The 17,761-nt window shown below is 45.6% G+C and overlaps 1 protein-coding gene across 1 annotated transcript; it reads left to right on the plus strand.

Annotated features, from left to right (window-relative positions):
* The first annotated feature begins 339 nt into the window (after positions 1–339).
* LOC113272939 (protein STRICTOSIDINE SYNTHASE-LIKE 3-like) lies at positions 340–14,975 on the plus strand. The gene is made up of 2 exons (XM_026522721.1): positions 340–1,562; positions 14,905–14,975. Exons 1-2 carry the CDS (start codon positions 425–427, stop codon positions 14,973–14,975), a joined length of 1,209 nt encoding a protein of 402 aa, XP_026378506.1. The 5' UTR covers positions 340–424.
* Positions 14,976–17,761: the final 2,786 nt, after the last annotated feature.

The following is a 17,761-nucleotide window of genomic DNA, read 5'->3' on the forward strand; positions in this document are numbered from 1 at the left end:
TAGGGATGGGAATTAAGTGGGTGGTAAATAGGAAAATTGTGGGTGGTGAATAGATAAAACCTTATTTTATTGTGAAAGAGTTGATTTCATTTGATTACATTTTGTTTGCCAAGTTCCTTTTGAATAAAGATTTAAGATTATATATGAAACTAACTACGTCAACCTCACATGCAAAACAAATGCCAAGCTAGTTTATATGTTTGCTCATGCATTTTTCGCATGTATGCAAAATGAAAATTCCATGAGTACTCGGGCAGTTGATATTTTGATTAACATGCTTGTACTCTTTAAAACAATAATACTAAAAAGCAAGAACCACCAGAACTTCAAATAAAACAACCGAAACCAAACCATAAAATCACAAACTTTAACCAATTTCCTCATTCCGGAAACGCTAATTTTGTACTTACCTCTTTCGTCAACAATGGCATTATTAGCCAAATTCTTTGCGTTATTCTTTCTACTACTAGCTGTTTATTGTGCAACTGATCCATTTAAACATAGTTCAATTGCTGAATTCCCAAATTTTGTAGCTCATAAAGTTGACATGTATCCATGGTCAGAGTTACCAACCGAGAGAGATAACGAGAATTTGTTACAGAAATCAGAAATCAAGTTTTTGAATCAGGTACGAGGACCTGAAAGTATTGCTTTTGATCCACTTGGTCGCGGTCCATATACCGGACTTGCTGACGGGAGAATTGTTTTCTGGAATGGCGAGTCTTGGATTGATTTCGCTTTTACTTCTCCAAACAGATCAGAGCTGTGCAACCCACAAGCGTCAGATGCATATGTGAAAAATGAGCATATTTGTGGACGACCACTGGGTCTTCGCTTTGATATTAAAACTGGAGACATGTATATCTGTGATGCATATCTCGGCTTGATGAAGGTCGGACCAGAAGGTGGATTAGCTACATCACTTGTAACTGAGGCAGAAGGTGTACCGTTGAAATTCACAAATGATTTGGATATTGATGGCGAAGGAAACATATATTTTACGGATAGTAGCGTTACATACCAGAGGAGGAACTTCATTCAGCTGGTTTCCTCCGGAGACAATACAGGGAGGATTTTGAAATACAATCCAACTACAAAGGAAACGACCGTCCTTGTCAGAAACCTCCAGTTCCCTAATGGATTAACCATGAGCAAAGAAAAGTCATTCTTAATCTTCTGCGAAGGATCCATCGGCAGGTTGGCGAGATACTGGTTGGAAGGAGAGAAAGCAGGGGCTTCTGAGGTGTTTTCCATTTTACATGGATTTCCAGATAATGTCAGAACTAATGAGAAGGGAGAATTTTGGGTGGCTATCCACTGTCGCCGAACGAATTTCAGCTATATAAGTGGTCTTTACCCTGGGTTAAGGAAATTTTGGCTGAAGCTCCCGATTACAGACAAGATCCAATACCTGCTCAGTATCGGAGGCCGACTTCACGCAATGCTTGTCAAGTACAGCCCTGATGGTAAACTCTTGCAAATATTGGAGGACAGTGAAGGTAAAGTCGTTAAAGCTGCAAGTGAAGTTGTGAGCACACAAACCTGCGAGGGGGTCCGAACGCTCACAATCAATCATTATCATTTAAAGAGATTGTGATGATGATATCCTGGTGTTGATTCATTGGCTCAAAACCTTCGGGTTTATCATGGCCTCATCTAACAACTCCATGCGAGGCATTTGCGCATGGGATATAAGTATTAAGGAAAACAAAACATATAAGTAAACATCCATGGAGCTAACTAAATGTAAAGTGCTTAAATGTAAATAAGACCAAGGTTTACGTGGTTCGGCACTAAGGCCTACATCCACGGGGTTTGTTGTTTTACTATGTTCTTCACGGTTACATGAATAGTCGAATGACTTTTGGGTTTACATGTTTCTCTCTTCTAAGTGATTAACTTACCCTTGCAATCTCTCTCTCTCTCTCTATCTCCTTCTCTTCCTGATTTTTCCGATCCCCCTTCCTCTTGGTGGAGATGGGGTATTTATAAGGTTAGAATGTGGGACCCATTTCTGAAGACCGTTGGAACCTTATCTTCTTGTGTCCTTGCGTCCATCACGCGGAGGTCTGCGTTTGCCCCTTGATCCCGCAGAGGCATCCTCGCTCGTTCCACAGGTTGGTCGACACGTACACTGCTCAGAGTGTTTAATGTGGGTAGTTGAGGGGTCTGCTCGTGTCAGACAAGTGTCTTCTGCCCCTGTCAGTTCGTGTCAGCTAACTTTCTCCCCACCGTTGATCTTAGCTTCTCTTTTTGGGATGAGATAAAGTAACTCCTCGGGGTTTATTTGGTGTTTCGTGACGCATCATGTTTTGATGTTTTGGCCTGCATGCTTTCCACGTATCTTTTTATATACACGTGTCTGATAGTGAGATATATGTGTACACAATTTGCCCCTTTTCTTCGGGCTTGAATGACTAATGGGTGCCTTGAAGAAAAACTATCGTCGCATATTCTTCTCACTCCTAATAACTTCTCCTAGATACTTGGGCACGTCTTTTATTCGTGCATTAACTGCTTATGTAACGGGCACGTTTCCCATTCCTCCCTTAATTTCCTTCTCTTTCTTTCGGGTATTTTAAGGATAGAAAGAAAATTTAATTTCATTCTTCCTAAACGCTCTCTCAGTTTTCATTCTTTTTTCAGCCCTTAAATTCTTTGTCTGTCTTCATTGAACCTGTGACCTTAAATTCTCTGTCAGTCTTCATTGAACCTGTGATCTTAAATTCTCTGTCAGTCTTCATTGAACCTGTGATCTTAAATTCTCTCCACCTTAGCATTAATCACGCCCGCTTCCCCTGTTTGTTTCTTCTACTGCTGTTTTTGCCAGTAAGTTTTTCTTTTCTTTATTTCCACTGTTTCACGCTGTGTCGATTTGTAAATTCTCTGCTACTGTTGTTCCTTGTTTGTGATGAAGAACTTCTTCTGATGCTTGCATACTAGTTTGCCCCTGTTCTTCATCTGAAATTAAGGAAGCCACTATTTCGAGGGTATGAATTTTATGAAATTTTGAGCATGTATACTAATTTTAGGGTTTCTGCGTTATCGTGAGTGTATTGCTATGGATGTGGTTTTTTGATCTTTGGTAATGTTTTTGATTGTGTGTAACTTGTTCTTGATTTTAATCTTTTCGCAGCCATGTCTGACCGTCCGCGGCTTACTTATCAGACTCCTGATTCTGGGCTATCGAGATCTCCTCCGCGTAGAGAGTCTCAAGATGATGTTCGTCGGAGTCGAGTTTCTTCTGGAGCGAATGCCTCGTCCTCTAGGGAAGAGATTCCTCCGACAATTCCGTCTGGTTCCCGAAGAGTTTTCGATCGCGCAGCGGCTCGTCCTCGTGATGATACTAGGAGTACGCAGGCTCCGCCTCGTGCTGTTGCTTTTGACATTCCTCCTCTACGTTCGTTAGTGCCCGAGCATCATCTGCGGTCTCCTCCAACTTTTAAAGGGAAGAATACGAAGGGTGTAGCTCCGAGGGATGAATCTTCAAAGAATCCCCCTGTGAAGAGAAAAGCTTCTGAAGGGCCGAGACTTCCCCCTTGATACGCAGTGTCTCGGTTAGTAGGAAAAAAGTAACCTTCAAGCATATTGATCTCGAAATATTCAAGGAAAAGCATGAGCTTCAAGCCTTCGGGGTTCGTTTCTATGCCCCTGAGGATGATATTACTTATGAGCTTATCTCAAAGTATGAGTTCGATGAATTTCATTTGTTAACGACGGTTGGGCATTCGAAGCTGGTCTTATGCTGCCGTTGTACAAATCAGGTGATTCCTTCTACTATGACGTGCTCGCTAGTCGTGAGGGTCTTCCACCAACTCACAGCCGTTCCGTATCCCAACTATCGGGGAATTATCTCCGCGCCCTGAAGGAATGCTATCTGCGGAGTAAGGGGGAAACGTCGATGACTTGTTACGTCCCCAATCCCATGGAGAAGGAATGGTATACTCCTGAGAATTTCAATAACTCCTTCGGTGATTACGTCAATAGTAGGAATCGCAAGCCGTGGAGTGTCAGCCTTCGGAATCTCCCTGCTCCTCGGGGAGATTCGTCTGTTAAATGAGGTCAGCGATGCCAAGCTGAAGTATGTTCCTGGCACGGAGGCGTCTAGTCGTCGGAAACTCTTCCCCGCGCGAGAGAGGATCAAGCGCGATCATGACTACGAGTGGCACGCCACCGTTATCGAGATAGTTGGTCCGTGGGCTTACGGTTGGATTCCTGGTCCCCGCGGTTGGCGGCCTACCGAGAATAGTAAGCCGCGCGAGTCTCCTCCTGTTCGCTATGGAGATTTCTGTCCCTGGCGTCTGAACTTTGCGGGCATGAATTTTCCTTATGCCCTGACGTCGTAGAGGGAGACGAGGAGGAAGGTTCCGGTGCTATACTCCACCGAAGAATACTCAGCTGCTCAGGTACGCGATTCTAGCTGCGCTTCTTTTTTAGAACTTCCATCAGTCGGGAAAAATAATTCTTTTTGTGGTGTTGGTTTCAGGTGTTGAAGAAGAAAAAGATTAGGCCGAAGCAGTCTTCTACTACGGTGATGGGCGAGGTTGAAGCCCAAGAAGAAGTTACTAGTCCAGTGAACGAAGAGTTTGCTGAGGACGAGATTACAGATGGGGAGGAACGTACTGGTACCTCCCCTATCAATGTCGAAGAAGAGGTCTTCGCTGGTCATGTGGTGATGAAGGAAGGAACAAAGCCGTGGTGGCTGATGACGTTGTTATCGGGGATGTTTCCGTCCCTGCTGGTGATGTCGCGGATACCCTTCCCGCTTCTCAAGAATTTTCTTTTGATCGGATGTATCCACGGGGGAGTTCTTTGACGAAGCCCTCGATTTTCCCGAGGACTTCTCTTTACTTTCCCCCAATGATGATTGGGATGTTCTTGGTGGTGATGGTAATGGGACGCTACTGTAGAAGATGTGGTGCGGAGGAGCCTGCTGTGCATGTAGGCGCGGAGGAGCATGCCAACATTTGCTGAGGGGGTCGTGTCAGAGAAGGGAAATCTGTCATTGATGCGCGCCTGATAATCTTCCCCAGTCGCCGACGTCTGAGGGTGAGGACGCCATCATGGATTGGTTTAAGGAAAAGAATCTTCTATTTGTCTCTCATCCCGCTCCTGTTGTTGCTGGGGAAAAGGAATCAACCGCGTATACCCGTCGCATGATGGAGATGTCTTCTAAGGCGCGGGTCTGAAGCCTGGGGAAAAAGGTTGACTGTTCCCGAAGCTACCCTTGTGCCGGAGCCTCCTACTTCCGTTGCCGATATGATGGCCATCGCCGACGGGTATCAATATGGCTTTCCGCAGCAGCGTGTGCTGGAGGTAAATTTTCGTACATACTTTACGTGATCAAGCTTCGGTGAAATAATGTTTTGTCATCTTGATGTGTAGATGATGAGGAGGAGCATTGTAACCACGTGCTGTATCAGTTCTTCAAAGCGAAATCTCTGAAGCTCGAGGCTAAGCTTCGTCACAGAAAAGGAATTATCTGCGGCTGAGGTGGAAATAGAAGAACTGAAGAAAAGCCTTAAGGAGAAAGAAAAGCTGGGTGAAGCAGAGGCCGGTCTTCGTTCAGAACTTGTTGCAGTGCGCGCTGAGTTAGAGCAAACTCGTAGCCAAGTTTCCACTTTCACAGGTTTGGTTCTTTTCCCTCGCCGTATGTCGTCATTCTTTATTCTTAGTTGTTCTGTCTGAGTCTCCCCACCCTATCTCCAGTGGGTGGCGTCCCCGAGCTGATATGGCTTCGAAACGAAAGAGCTCGGCAAAAATCTCGTATTAGAGATTTGGTTGAGAAAATTAAGAGTGAAGCTAAGAAATGGGATGCTCGGGCTGAGGTATGGCGCGCGCGGCATGTTCAGATGGTCGACATGCAAAATCTGTACAACCATGATCGTGCTTTATTTAATGGCACACTGCTGTGGACCCGTGATAATCTGCGGGAAGCCCGTGAGCGTACTTCCTTGTTGGAATCTAGGATTCAGCTGCTGGAAGAAGAATTACAGACGGCTCGATCCATTCCTCTTTCAGGGGTCCAGGATAATATGCTCTGTCTTGCCAGAGAAAGAGATGATGCTCGTGCTGAAGTCTACGCTCTCAGCAATGCTCTTTCCGCGTCCGTGCCGACGTAGCTCGTCATGCTGAGTCTGAGAGGAATCTTGAAGTGTGCATGTACAGACTCAGCAAAGGGGTCTCAGAGATAAATAAAGAGGTCGACCACCTTCGTCATATGGACTCGATGAAGCAGGTAGAATTAGATGCCTGTCAATTTACTCTCACCAACCTTCAACTAGACTATAAGAAATTATCCGCGGAATATGATCATCTTGATGAAGCGCGAGATGCGGTTGTTAATGAGTATGAAGAGGCTTCGGCTTGTGTCGAAGGTATAATCCCATTTCATCGAGTGTGACCTTGTTTTTTTCTACGCTAACTCCGTGGTGTTGTCTTTTTCAGAGCTCGAGGGACGCCTTCGCGTCACAAATGAAAAACTTGAAAAGGCTCAATCTTCCTTAGCGCAGCAGGAAGAACAGACCAATCACTTCAAGAATTTAGCAGCAACCCGCGAGGAGGCCGTTGGTGCTGCTTCTAGAGAAGTGAATCGGCTATCTTCGTTATTATCCCAAGCCCAACAGCGGACAACAGTTATTAAGCACAAGGCTCGTTGTCAATTGGCTGAGGAGACGAACAAGATGCTGGAGAGGATAGAACTTGGCCTAAGGAAACGAGCATGGTCTCGTGAAGAACTATCCTCGTCGTCCCGTTCCTTCTGCCTTGCCCAGCTCCTCGGGCCCCTTCTGGTGGGAGCGTCCCATCAAGTCTTCGGAATAATCCTGCCGATGGGGCCACTAGGTAGAGACCGCAGCATTTGTAGGGTCCGCGGCATCATTATCTTTTTTTGTAATCATGTAACAAGGATATTTTTTGCTGATATCCTGTAAAAGGAATATTTTTTGATTGTGTATCCTTGAATTTGGCCTTTCACTTCTTGTAATCACCATGAAATGAATCCTCTTCTTGATATACCTGCAATGTTGTTTGTTTTTATTTTAAGCATTTGTGAAAAAACAAAACAAAAGTTTTTAAGTGTTTGGTGCGATACTGAAGGAAGGTACCTTCGTGATCGTCTTGAGACCTGTCACCCCGCTGGCGAATCCTGGGCCAGAGGATTCCCAGACGGTGGGGGCCGGGGCAACGTTCTAGGATATGGGATTAAAATATTTACACACCCATTCCGTCGACCCGTTGCCTTAAGATTGGTTGGGTATCTCTTTCTGGGTGCCTTCCCCCTGGTCCTACACTTATGGACACTGATGGGGGAGCCCTGAGAGATTGTAGATTAACTACTTTCCCCAATATTGTCGGTAGATTCCACTGACTTGATAATTTGAAAGCTTGTTTGATTGATAAGTTGAGGCTGCAATTCCTCTTCCAGAGATAGAAACATGTGGAGCGGTCAGGCTCCCTTCTTCTTCTGGTACACTCCAAGCAGATTCAAATCTGCGTTGCTCTATGGGAAGTATGGTTTGAGCCATTAGCATTCCAAGGATGCCGGAGGACCTCGCCTTTTAGATTACGAAGGTAGTAGGAACCGTTACCCGCAACGTCGTGTATTATAAAAGGTCCTCCCCATGTAGGTGCTAACTTTCCCCATTTCTTTTCTTGCTGATACCGTGGGATTGTTCTCAACACATACTGTCCCTCTACAAAATTCCGTAGCTTTACCTTTTTTTGTACTCCCTTGCTAGTCTTCGTTGATAATTTTCCATCTTTTGCAATGCTACTTCCCTTCTTCCTTCCAAGTCGTCCAACCTTTCTAACATCATATCTGTTGTGAGGTTTTTCTCCCAAGCTTCGGTCTTCGTGGTTGGCATGAGGATTTCCGTAGGTATGACTGCTTCAGCTCCATAAGTTAGAAGAAACGGGGATTCCCCGGTGCGGATCTTCGTGTTGTCCTGTATGCCCATAACATTGTGCAGTTGTTCGCACCATCTTCCCTTATGCTCGTCTAATTGTTTTTTGAGTATAAGGGCGAGGGTCTTGTTGGTAGCTTCCGCTTGTCCGTTGCTTTGAGGGTATATGGGGGTGGACTTGTTCTTTCTTATTTTGAAAGTATCGAAGAGCATGTCTATATTTTTTCCCTGTAATTGCTTGCCGTTATCAGATACAATTTCAGCAGGTATACCAAATCTGCAAATGATGTTCTGGAATATGAAAGTGAACACATCCGCGTCTCTGATCCTGGCCAAGGCCTTAGCCTCCACCCATTTACTGAAGTAGTCCGTGGCTACTATCAAAAATCGTCTCTTCCCTGATCCTTCGATGAAAGGCCCGACGATGTCTACGCCCCATTTTGCAAATGGCCACGGGCTATCGACGAGTTTAACATTGTTGCCGGCGCGTGGATCTTTTTTGCGAAGCGCTGACATTCTTCACATCGTCGGGACATCCTCGCGGCATCTTGTATCATTGTCGGCCAGTAATATCCTTGCGTTTTTGCTTTGTCAGCTAGTGATCTCATGCCGCTATGATTCCCCGCGTCACCATAATGGATATCATTTAGAATTCGATGCCCCTCTTTCCGGGACAAGCAGCGTAGTAATGGTCCAAGGAAGGATTTCTATACAGGACCCCCCGAAGATCATATCTTCCCACTTTGGAGAGTATCTTCCTAGCTTGTTTCCGATCCGCAGGTAAGCTTCCTTTTTCGAGAAAGGCATGTATTGTCACCCTCCAGTCATCTTCGTTGCTGAAGTCTTCGTCTTGATTTGCTCTTGACAGGATATCCTTTCGTCAAAGTCATTATGGATGTCTTCTCCTACCTGGTCTTCGATATTTTCTTCCACCGTATCTTGATTGGTAGCGAAGGAGAATTGAGATGCAATCGAAGGCTCGTATACCCTTGCTATTTTAATACTTCGGCATTTTTATCCCTCAGCATGGATGATATATATGCTAGGGCATCCGCGTGCCTGAGGTCCCTTCTGCATAAGTGCCGGAACTTAATGTTCGGGATTTGTGATGCCAATGTTTGGACCAAGGCCATGTAAGCTGAAGGGTGTCATCGTACACATTATACTCGAGCCCTATTTGCCGTATGACAAGCTGCGAATCACTTGTCAGCCTTACATCGGTTACCCCCATCTCTATTATTATACGTAGGGCATGTACGACAGCTTCGTATTCAACAATGTTGTTGGTATGCTCTTTGAATTCCAATCTAAGTGCCTGTATAATCCTTTCTCCAGTTGGGGTGATAATGACAATGCCTATTCCTGCTCCTTCCTTATTTTTAGATCCGTCGACAAAGACTTCCCATTGTCTTGACTCGCAGGTTCGAGGATATCCATTGGATCCTTGATTTCTTCCTCGGCTTCTGGTATTCCCTTAATCTCTTCGTCGTTGTCAAGGGGGAGGTCTGCTAAGAAATCTGCCAGAACTTGGGACTTCTGAGAATGTTGAATTTCATGAATGATGTTGAATTGGTCCAGATGGGTGTTCCATTTGGCTATTCGGCCCACTTTTCCCGTGCTTTTGAGGACTGCTTCCAATGGTGCTTTGCATGGTACCCTGACGAGGTGAGTTAGGAAGTAGGTTCTCAGTTTTTGGGTAGCCCATACCAGTGCGAGGATGAGTTGTTCAATCTTAGTATAATTTCTTTCCGCAATTGAGTGTCTTGCTGACGTAATAGATAGGCTGTTCTACCTTTGTATTGGTTTTGACTAATACCGCGCTGACTGCGTCCTCCGTTGCTGCTATGTACAGTGCCAAAACCTCATCAGGGTCTGGCTTCTGCAGGATCGGGATTGAAGCTAGATGTTCTTTGATTTTTTGGAATGCTTCCTCGCATTCAGCGGTCCATTCGAACCTGCTCCCTTTTTTAGAATATTGAAGAAATGTTTGCATTTGTCCGAAGACCGTGCAATAAATCTGCCCAACGCTGCTATAGACCCATTGAGCTTCTGCACTTCCTTTAGATTCTTTGGGGACGGCATCTCTACTATGGCTTGAATCTTTGCTGGGTCTACCTCGATGCCCCTTTTTACCAGATACCCGAGGAACTTCCCCGAGGTGACACCGAAAGTACATTTCTCCGGATTCACTTTCATGTGATGCTGTCTCATTGCTTCGAAGATATTCCTCAGGTCCTGGTGGTGATTTTTACGCAGCTTGCTTTTGACGAGCATGTCGTCCACGTAGACTTCTAGGGTTCCTCCAATCCATGGCTTGAAGATAGCATCGACCATCCTTTGGTATGTTGCCCCTGCGTTTCGAGCCGAAAGGCATTCTGGTATAGCAATAAAGGCCATGTGGGGTATAGAACGCTGTGTGTGGCTGATCTTCTTCTGCCAGGGCTACTTGGTTGTAACCAGAATGTCCATCCATGAATGATAGTTCTTCGTATCCTTCACTGCTTCTACCAGTGGTCTATGCTCGGTAGGGGATAGCTGTCCTTTGGACATGCCTTGTTGAGATTAGTAAAGTCGATGCATATTCTAACCCCTCCATTTTTCTTAGGAACAATGACCATGTTGGAGATCCAGGTAGGGTACTTGACTTCCTTGATAAATCCTGCGTCTAGTAGCTTCCGAAGTTCTGTTTCTACCGCCTCATGATACTGGAGCCACTTTTCGTATTTTCTGCCTGAACGGGGGCGTGCCCGGTTTGATGCGTAGTTCATGTTGGATTACTTTTGGGTCAATCCCCGGCATATCTCCTAACTTCCAGGCGAACACATCCGCATATTCCTTAAGTAATTTGGTTAAGGAATGTTCTCTTCCTTCGTCCATGATGGTCCCGATTTTGATCATCTTCGGGTCTTCTTCCGTTCCTATGTTGATTTCCTTTACGGGTTCTACTGGTGTGAACACAGGCTTCGGGTTTCCGAGGACTGGGGCGCTCTTTAATTGCTATTTAGCGTGTTTCTGTTCTTCGCTGGTTGTTGAGGTACTTGTTTCCGCTTGGACATTACCATCTTTCGTCAAGCCTTTCCTGTAGTTTCCTTAAGGAACAGGTCTACGGCCTTCTCTTTCGCGGTTTCTTGATTTTTACTCTTCGGATTTTTCGCTGCTCTTCTTGCTCATTGTTGATATGATCCTGAGTGGCCTGGCACTCTCGCGTAGTGATCGATCTCCCTTGATCTCCATTATTCCCTCAGGTGTTGGAAATCTGAGATATTGGTGGTATGTTGCCGCAACTCCTTTGAGCTTGTACCCATTTCGTCCAATAATGCGTTGTAGGGGGAAGGGGTGTCCACCACACTGAATCGGGTTCCAGTTTCATGGGCCCTGCGTTAACCTGTAACACGATGTCTCCCAAGGGCTTCGTGGCTGCTCCATTGAATCCGTAGATGGTGTGATAAGAGGTCATTAACTGTTCATCATGGAGCTTCATCCGTTTGAATGCATCATAGAATAGGACGTTACAGAGCTTCCCCCGTCTATGAGGATCTTTTTGAGGTTACATCCAGCTACTGGTAATGTTAGGACCAAGGGATCGTTATGGTCTTCCATATCTTCTTCGATATCCTCGGCATCGAAGATGATAGGAGATTCCATCCATTCTTCGTGTTCGTCCACCGCTATCCCATCGACCTTATATAACTCGCAGCGGTCTTCGAATTGCTTCCGTAACCTTTTTCCAATCTGCGCTGTGAGTGAGGGTCCTGTGGCTTCGGAACACGAGATGGTGTTGATTGTTCGGTTTCTTCCGGAAGTTGGACTGGTTTGGTTCGTTTGGATCTGTCCTCGGTAACATCCTTTCGTATGTAATGTTTGAGCTCTCCCGCATCAATTAATTTTTGGATCATTATTTTAAGGTTCTTGCATTTTCGGTCTGGTGTCCGTTGAAACAGTGATATCACAGTAATCTTTAGACTTCTCGGATCTCGGGGGCTGCTTTCCCTTAGACCATGGCCACTCTAAGTTTTCCCTCCCTTTGATCTCTCGTAGGATACGAGCATAGCTAGCGTTGAGTTTCGTGTAAACTTGATCTTCGAATTTTCGGTCGCCTGTTCTTCGTTCATCCCTCCGTTCCTTCCTATCTTCGTGAGGTCTCTCCTGAGCAACTTTTGGCCCCATTGGTTTGTTCCGCTGAATTGGTGCGGTGAGACCTCTGCGGATATGCCCTCGGGTTTTCCCGTTGAATTTCTTCAAGTCGAGCGTGCTTTTCGATAATTATTCGAGATCTCCTCTGTCTTGGGCACGCTCCCATGAATTTCAACAAATAGGGGACTCATTCGGTCTAAGCCCCATTTGTAGCAGTTGATGCTTACCACTGGGTCCACGCTCCCTATGGCTTGGCAGATCTTGTGCCATCTGTTAGTGTACTCCCTCGTGGTTTCCTTGTAGCCAATTGCTAGTGAAAAGAGCTTATCCATCCCGGTGTTTACAGTCTTGTTGTACATGTATGTTCTTAAGAATTTCTCTGCGAGTTGGTCGTATGAGTGGATGGAGTTTGGTGGCAGATTATCAAACCATGATAACGCCGATCCCTTCAGCTTGACGGGAAGTATCTACAGAGTACGGCGTCGTTCTGACCCCATCTAGCTAAGACACGGTTGTAGTACCGAATGTGCAGCAGGGTCGCTGGATCCATCATAGCATTCGAACGTCGGGACAGGGCATTTCAGTGGAATAGGGGTGTTGGCCAAGCGATGAGTTAAGGGCGTGGAGTTAGCTTCTCTCATGACCTCTTCTAACCTTCCCCCACCTTGTTTATTTTTTAATTGCCTGATCTCGCCATCATCTCATCTCGTAGTTCCTCCATTGCGCGTTGGTGCTCTAAATTCTTCGCTCATTACCGTCTGACTCTCCATCGTCATAATCCGGGTCGGATACGCTACGTCTCCTTGTCGCGTCTTCATTAGCCGCTAGACGACTCTACAGTCTTGGTTTGGCTCTGGTGCTTTGGAGCTTGCTTCATCAAGTTGTTGGCTGGTCTTCGTGCTTAGAGCAATCCGCTCCTTTAAATCTTGATTTTCTCTGGCCAACAGAGCTACAGCTTCTGCGTAAACCTGCTGGTCTTCCTCAGTTCCTCAAGCTCAGCCATTAGTCGGTGTGATTGGTTGGACCCCTGATTGGGAGTCCCAGCGCGTGCTACAGCCATGGTGCCGCCCTCCTCCATGGTCTGTACTAAAGGTGGCAGGGGTTCAGCTTCGGTTGCTGGTGTTTCCAAATTGGGTGAGCGCCCCTCTGCGGTGCCAGAGCCGCCGGTATGGTTTGATTCTGATCATTTGTTAGTGGCATTCCAAAAGTTAGAAGGTGCGCGGGTTGGAATGTTCTGGATTCATCCACCCTTTCTCTTGGTTGATTAAGTTGACTCATGGCGAAGGTATTGCTAGCCTCCGCAGCCTTCGGGACTATCGCAGCCTCCCCGTACTTTGTCGCTGCTGCTCTGAGAGCCGCCGCTGCAACTGAATTAGCGTTCATAGGTGAAGTGATTTCCGCAGTATCTTGCCTTCGATTGGTCATTTTAGCTTTATCTCCTTTCTGCTTGCTTCGGGTGATGACCGGGGTTGTCCTGGGTGTTTCTTTTGACAAAGCTTTGGATTTTCCTGCTTCCTGCGTCTTTTCCATCACGTGCCCTTTTGTTGATAATGAAATCTCGCCGAAACTTGCCTTCTTTACTCACAATACGTTCTTTCTGCATAAGTTATTTCAAACAATAAAAACGGGAATATCCGCGTGAAGCGGGTTAGCTGGCGAAATACAATCTTCCAGGAGAATTAATACACGCAAGTTATAATATACGGGTTAAAGTTTTATTAAAGGAGATCCTTAGTATAAAAACTACGAAAAGTGTAAATCCGCGGATTAGAACAATAACTCTTATCGAAGATAAAAGGTGGGTTTTTGAACATAATACAGTTAACGAATGATCTATACGGTCCGAGCTGATAAATCAGAGCAATCATATGCCAATTTAAAATGAAATCACAGGACAAGATAAATCTTTTACCGGGACGAAGTCCCTGTTTCTAGCGCCAAATTGTGAGCACACAAACCTGCGAGGGGGTCCGAACGCTCACAATCAATCATTATCATCTAAAGAGATCGTGATGATGATATCCTGGTGTTTATTCATTGGCTCAAAACCTTCGGGTTTATCATGGCCTCATCTAACAACTCCATGCGAGGCGTTTGCGCATGGGATATAAGTATTAAGGAAAACAAAACATATAAGTAAACATCCATGGAGCTAACTAAATGTAAAGTGCTGAAATGTAAATAAGACCAAGGTTTACGTGGTTCGGCACTAAGGCCTAAACCACGGGGTTTGTTGTTTTACTATGTTCTTCACGTTTACATGAATAGTCGAATGACTTTTGGGTTTACATGTTTCTCTCTTCTAAGTGATTAACTTACCCTTGCAATCTCTCTCTCTCTCTCCTTCTCTTCCTGATTTTTCCGATCCCCCTTCCTCTTGGTGGAGATGGGGTATTTATAAGGTTAGAATGTGGGACCCATTTCTGAAGACCGTTGGAACCTTATCTTCTTGTGTCCTTGCGTCCATCACGCGGAGGTCTGCGTTTTCCCCTTGATCCCGCAGAGGCATCCTCGCTCGTTCCACAGGTTGGTCGACACGTACACTGCTCAGAGTGTTTAATGCGGGTAGTTGAGGGGTCTGCTCGTGTCAGACAAGTGTCTTCTGCCCCTGTCAGTTCGTGTCAGCTAACTTTCTCCCCACCGTTGATCTTAGCTTCTCTTTTGGGGATGAGATAAAGTAACTCCTCGGGGTTTATTTGGTGTTTCGTGACGCATCATGTTTTGATGTTTTGGCCTGCATGCTTTCCACGTATCTTTTTATATACACGTGTCTGATAGTGAGATATATGTGTACACAGAAGTGGAAGAGAGGGACGGAAAGTTATGGATAAGTAGTGTTCTGATGCTGTTTGTTGCCGTTTATCAGTTGGATTAACCAGCACCCAACAAAAAGTTCTTAAAAGAAAATATCAAACTTCAACTCCAACAAGTCTATAATATAGCATCACCCAAAGGTTCCATTTACTCAGCTTCATTAACTCCAACCGTATAGACACTTGGTATGGTTCAATGAGTACATGTTGTTCTTCCCTTTATCTATTTTATATTTTTCCATATGAAGCCTAAACTTCAAAACTGGATTGTTGACTAAGATATGGGGATATAAATGTAATTTTCAATAATGAGCTTGTTTTATTGCCCAAACAAATTGATGATGTTGTCCCAATCAAGTAAATTGAGCCTTGGGACAAAATTCAATATTGAGAAAGCGTTAAGGCCAAGCACTTTGGTGGCCTATTTCTCTTCCTAATTCTTTATATGTAGTGAAAAATCTAATTTGGCAATTATTATGATCTCCCACATCTCTACTTGTATAGGGATATCCCTTTCCTACTACTCAAAGTGGATCATATTTGATTCCCTTGTAGGGAAGGACACGATGAGTTTCCGTGTGAAAAACTATTTTACGGAAACTCAGTATCCGTTTGAGATTTTTCTTTTATTCTTGGTTTTCACTTTAACCCTTTTAAACCCGTATATATAAAATCTGGGGAAAAAACATGGCACTATTCACACGGAAACACAGTGTATGAAAGGGATGAAACAGACCATAATGAAGTTGCCTTTTGAGCCATATCCCTTCCCTACATTTGAGGGATAGGGAAGGGATGTCCTCTTCCATAGTGCTTGGTCTAATGCAGCATGCATCCATAGTAAAAGTGTATATAACTAGTTGTTGATGGTGGTTTTTAGCTTAGGGTTAAAATTGTAAAACCTTGCATCTGATGTGACGTCACTCTGTAAGGAAACGGAGCCATGAGTGTTAACCTCTCCACTGGCATATTTATTAAGCCATTCAATATATTTACATGAAATTTATCAAGACTGGCGCATGTAGCAACCATCCCAGATGTCCTGTAAATTTCGGCGCCTTGCCTATATTCGCTTAATATAAGTTTCTTTGAATGCTTTCTATGCTGTGTTCCCCGGCTGAACCCTTAATTTTGATATGGCATGACAATTTGTGTTCACTCGCAGCAGAGTAGCACGAATTTCCAAATATCAAGGATAAGGTCTTTGCATAAGGTATTCAATCAGAAAGCATGCTGCTCTCTGGCAACGAACTTAAAGAACTCTGTGTCAACACATAGAATTCAATCAATTACTTTTGCGCCTTGCGCAGTATACCAGACCTTGCTTGTCGAAAGTAAGCCTAGGAAAACTAGGAAATTAATCCGCCATGGATTAGTAGGTGCAAAACCTTGCCAAGAATCAGAAAACAGGGAGCCGCGGCAGAAAAGGGAGGCGTGGCCATGCCTTAGGCCAGTTGGCGCCACTTGCCATTGGCCACGCCCCATCCTAAACCGGTCCTATTTCCCTCGACCAATCAGGTCGCTTTAAACTCGCCACACGCCCATAAGTTGTGGCTGGGCCCATACCAAAGTAGTCGAAATCGGTCTCCTCGACCGAGTACTCGGTGAGTACTCGCTACAAGGTAAATGAGCGAGGCGATTTCCGAGTCCAAGGTCATTCCGATGAACAACCGAGTAATCGACCAAGGAGACCGAGTAATCGACCGAGGAGATCGAGTACTCGTCGAGTGATTGGACGAGGAGACCGAGTATTAGGTATAATTTATGACTCATGAGTATTATATATAAATATCGAATAAAAAGGTTCCGAGTATAAGGATGAGTATTGGCGATTTCCAAGTCCGATCTCATTGCTCCTCGCTACAAGGTACCCCACCGAGTAGGACCGAAGAACGTTTTCGATTACTTCGGCCCATACTTGCCGGCCCCATTTCCCATCGACCAATCATGTCGCTTTAAGGCCGCCACACTCACGCCAAAAGTATAGCCACGCCCATGCTTGGCCTGCCCCTCTCCTTCCTACCGACCAAACAGGTCACTTTAAAATGCGCCACAAGCACTAGAGATGTGGTCGCGCCTTATGTTTGGCCGGACCCTTTTCTTGACCAATCAAGTCGCTCTAAACTCTCCACCATACATTAAAGGACAAACGCGCCCTTCCGCACCACCATACTAACTGACAAGCCAAACGTGCACTGCCACAAAAACATATTAATCGTCATGCCAACATGCCACTCTGCTGCAGTAACATGCCACGAGCCACTTTAGCCTTGGCCACACCGCCAAGCCCTAATTTTGGCCACGACGCCAAATCCTAGCCTTGGACACGCCGCCTAACTTTGGCCATGGCGCCAAATCCTAGCCTTGGCCACGCTGCCAAGCCCTAACTATGGCCACGGAGCCAAATCCTAGCCTTGACCACGCCGCCAAGCCCTAACTTTGGCCACGACGCCAAATCCTAGCCTTGGCCACGCCGTCAAGCCCTAATTTTGACCACGGAGCCAAATCCTAGCTTTGGTCGTGCCACAACACCACATGCGTGGCTGTGCCACAACGTCACAGGCGCGGCTATACCATTATGCCATTAACAGGTGCCAACAGAATGTGACCATAATCAACGACCACCCTCTCTCCTGAATTAAAATCTCAGCCATCCAAGTTCGCCGCCGAACTGACAGACTTGTGGCAAGTTTCAGGTGACCAGCTGCCTACATCTAGCGGCCATGGCTACGCCAGGCGCCACTTGCACCACCGTGCCACTGACATCCACGATCCATGCCAGCTATGCCACATTGCCACTGGCGTACACCAAAACGCCACCACGCCATTATCATGCGCCAACACAAGGTAGCCATAATCAACGGCTTCCCTCCTTCATGAGATGCGATCTCAGCCATCGAAGTTCGCCAA

This window comes from Papaver somniferum, chromosome 4, assembly GCF_003573695.1.
Source record: "Papaver somniferum cultivar HN1 chromosome 4, ASM357369v1, whole genome shotgun sequence".
Taxonomy (NCBI): Eukaryota; Viridiplantae; Streptophyta; class Magnoliopsida; order Ranunculales; family Papaveraceae; genus Papaver; species Papaver somniferum.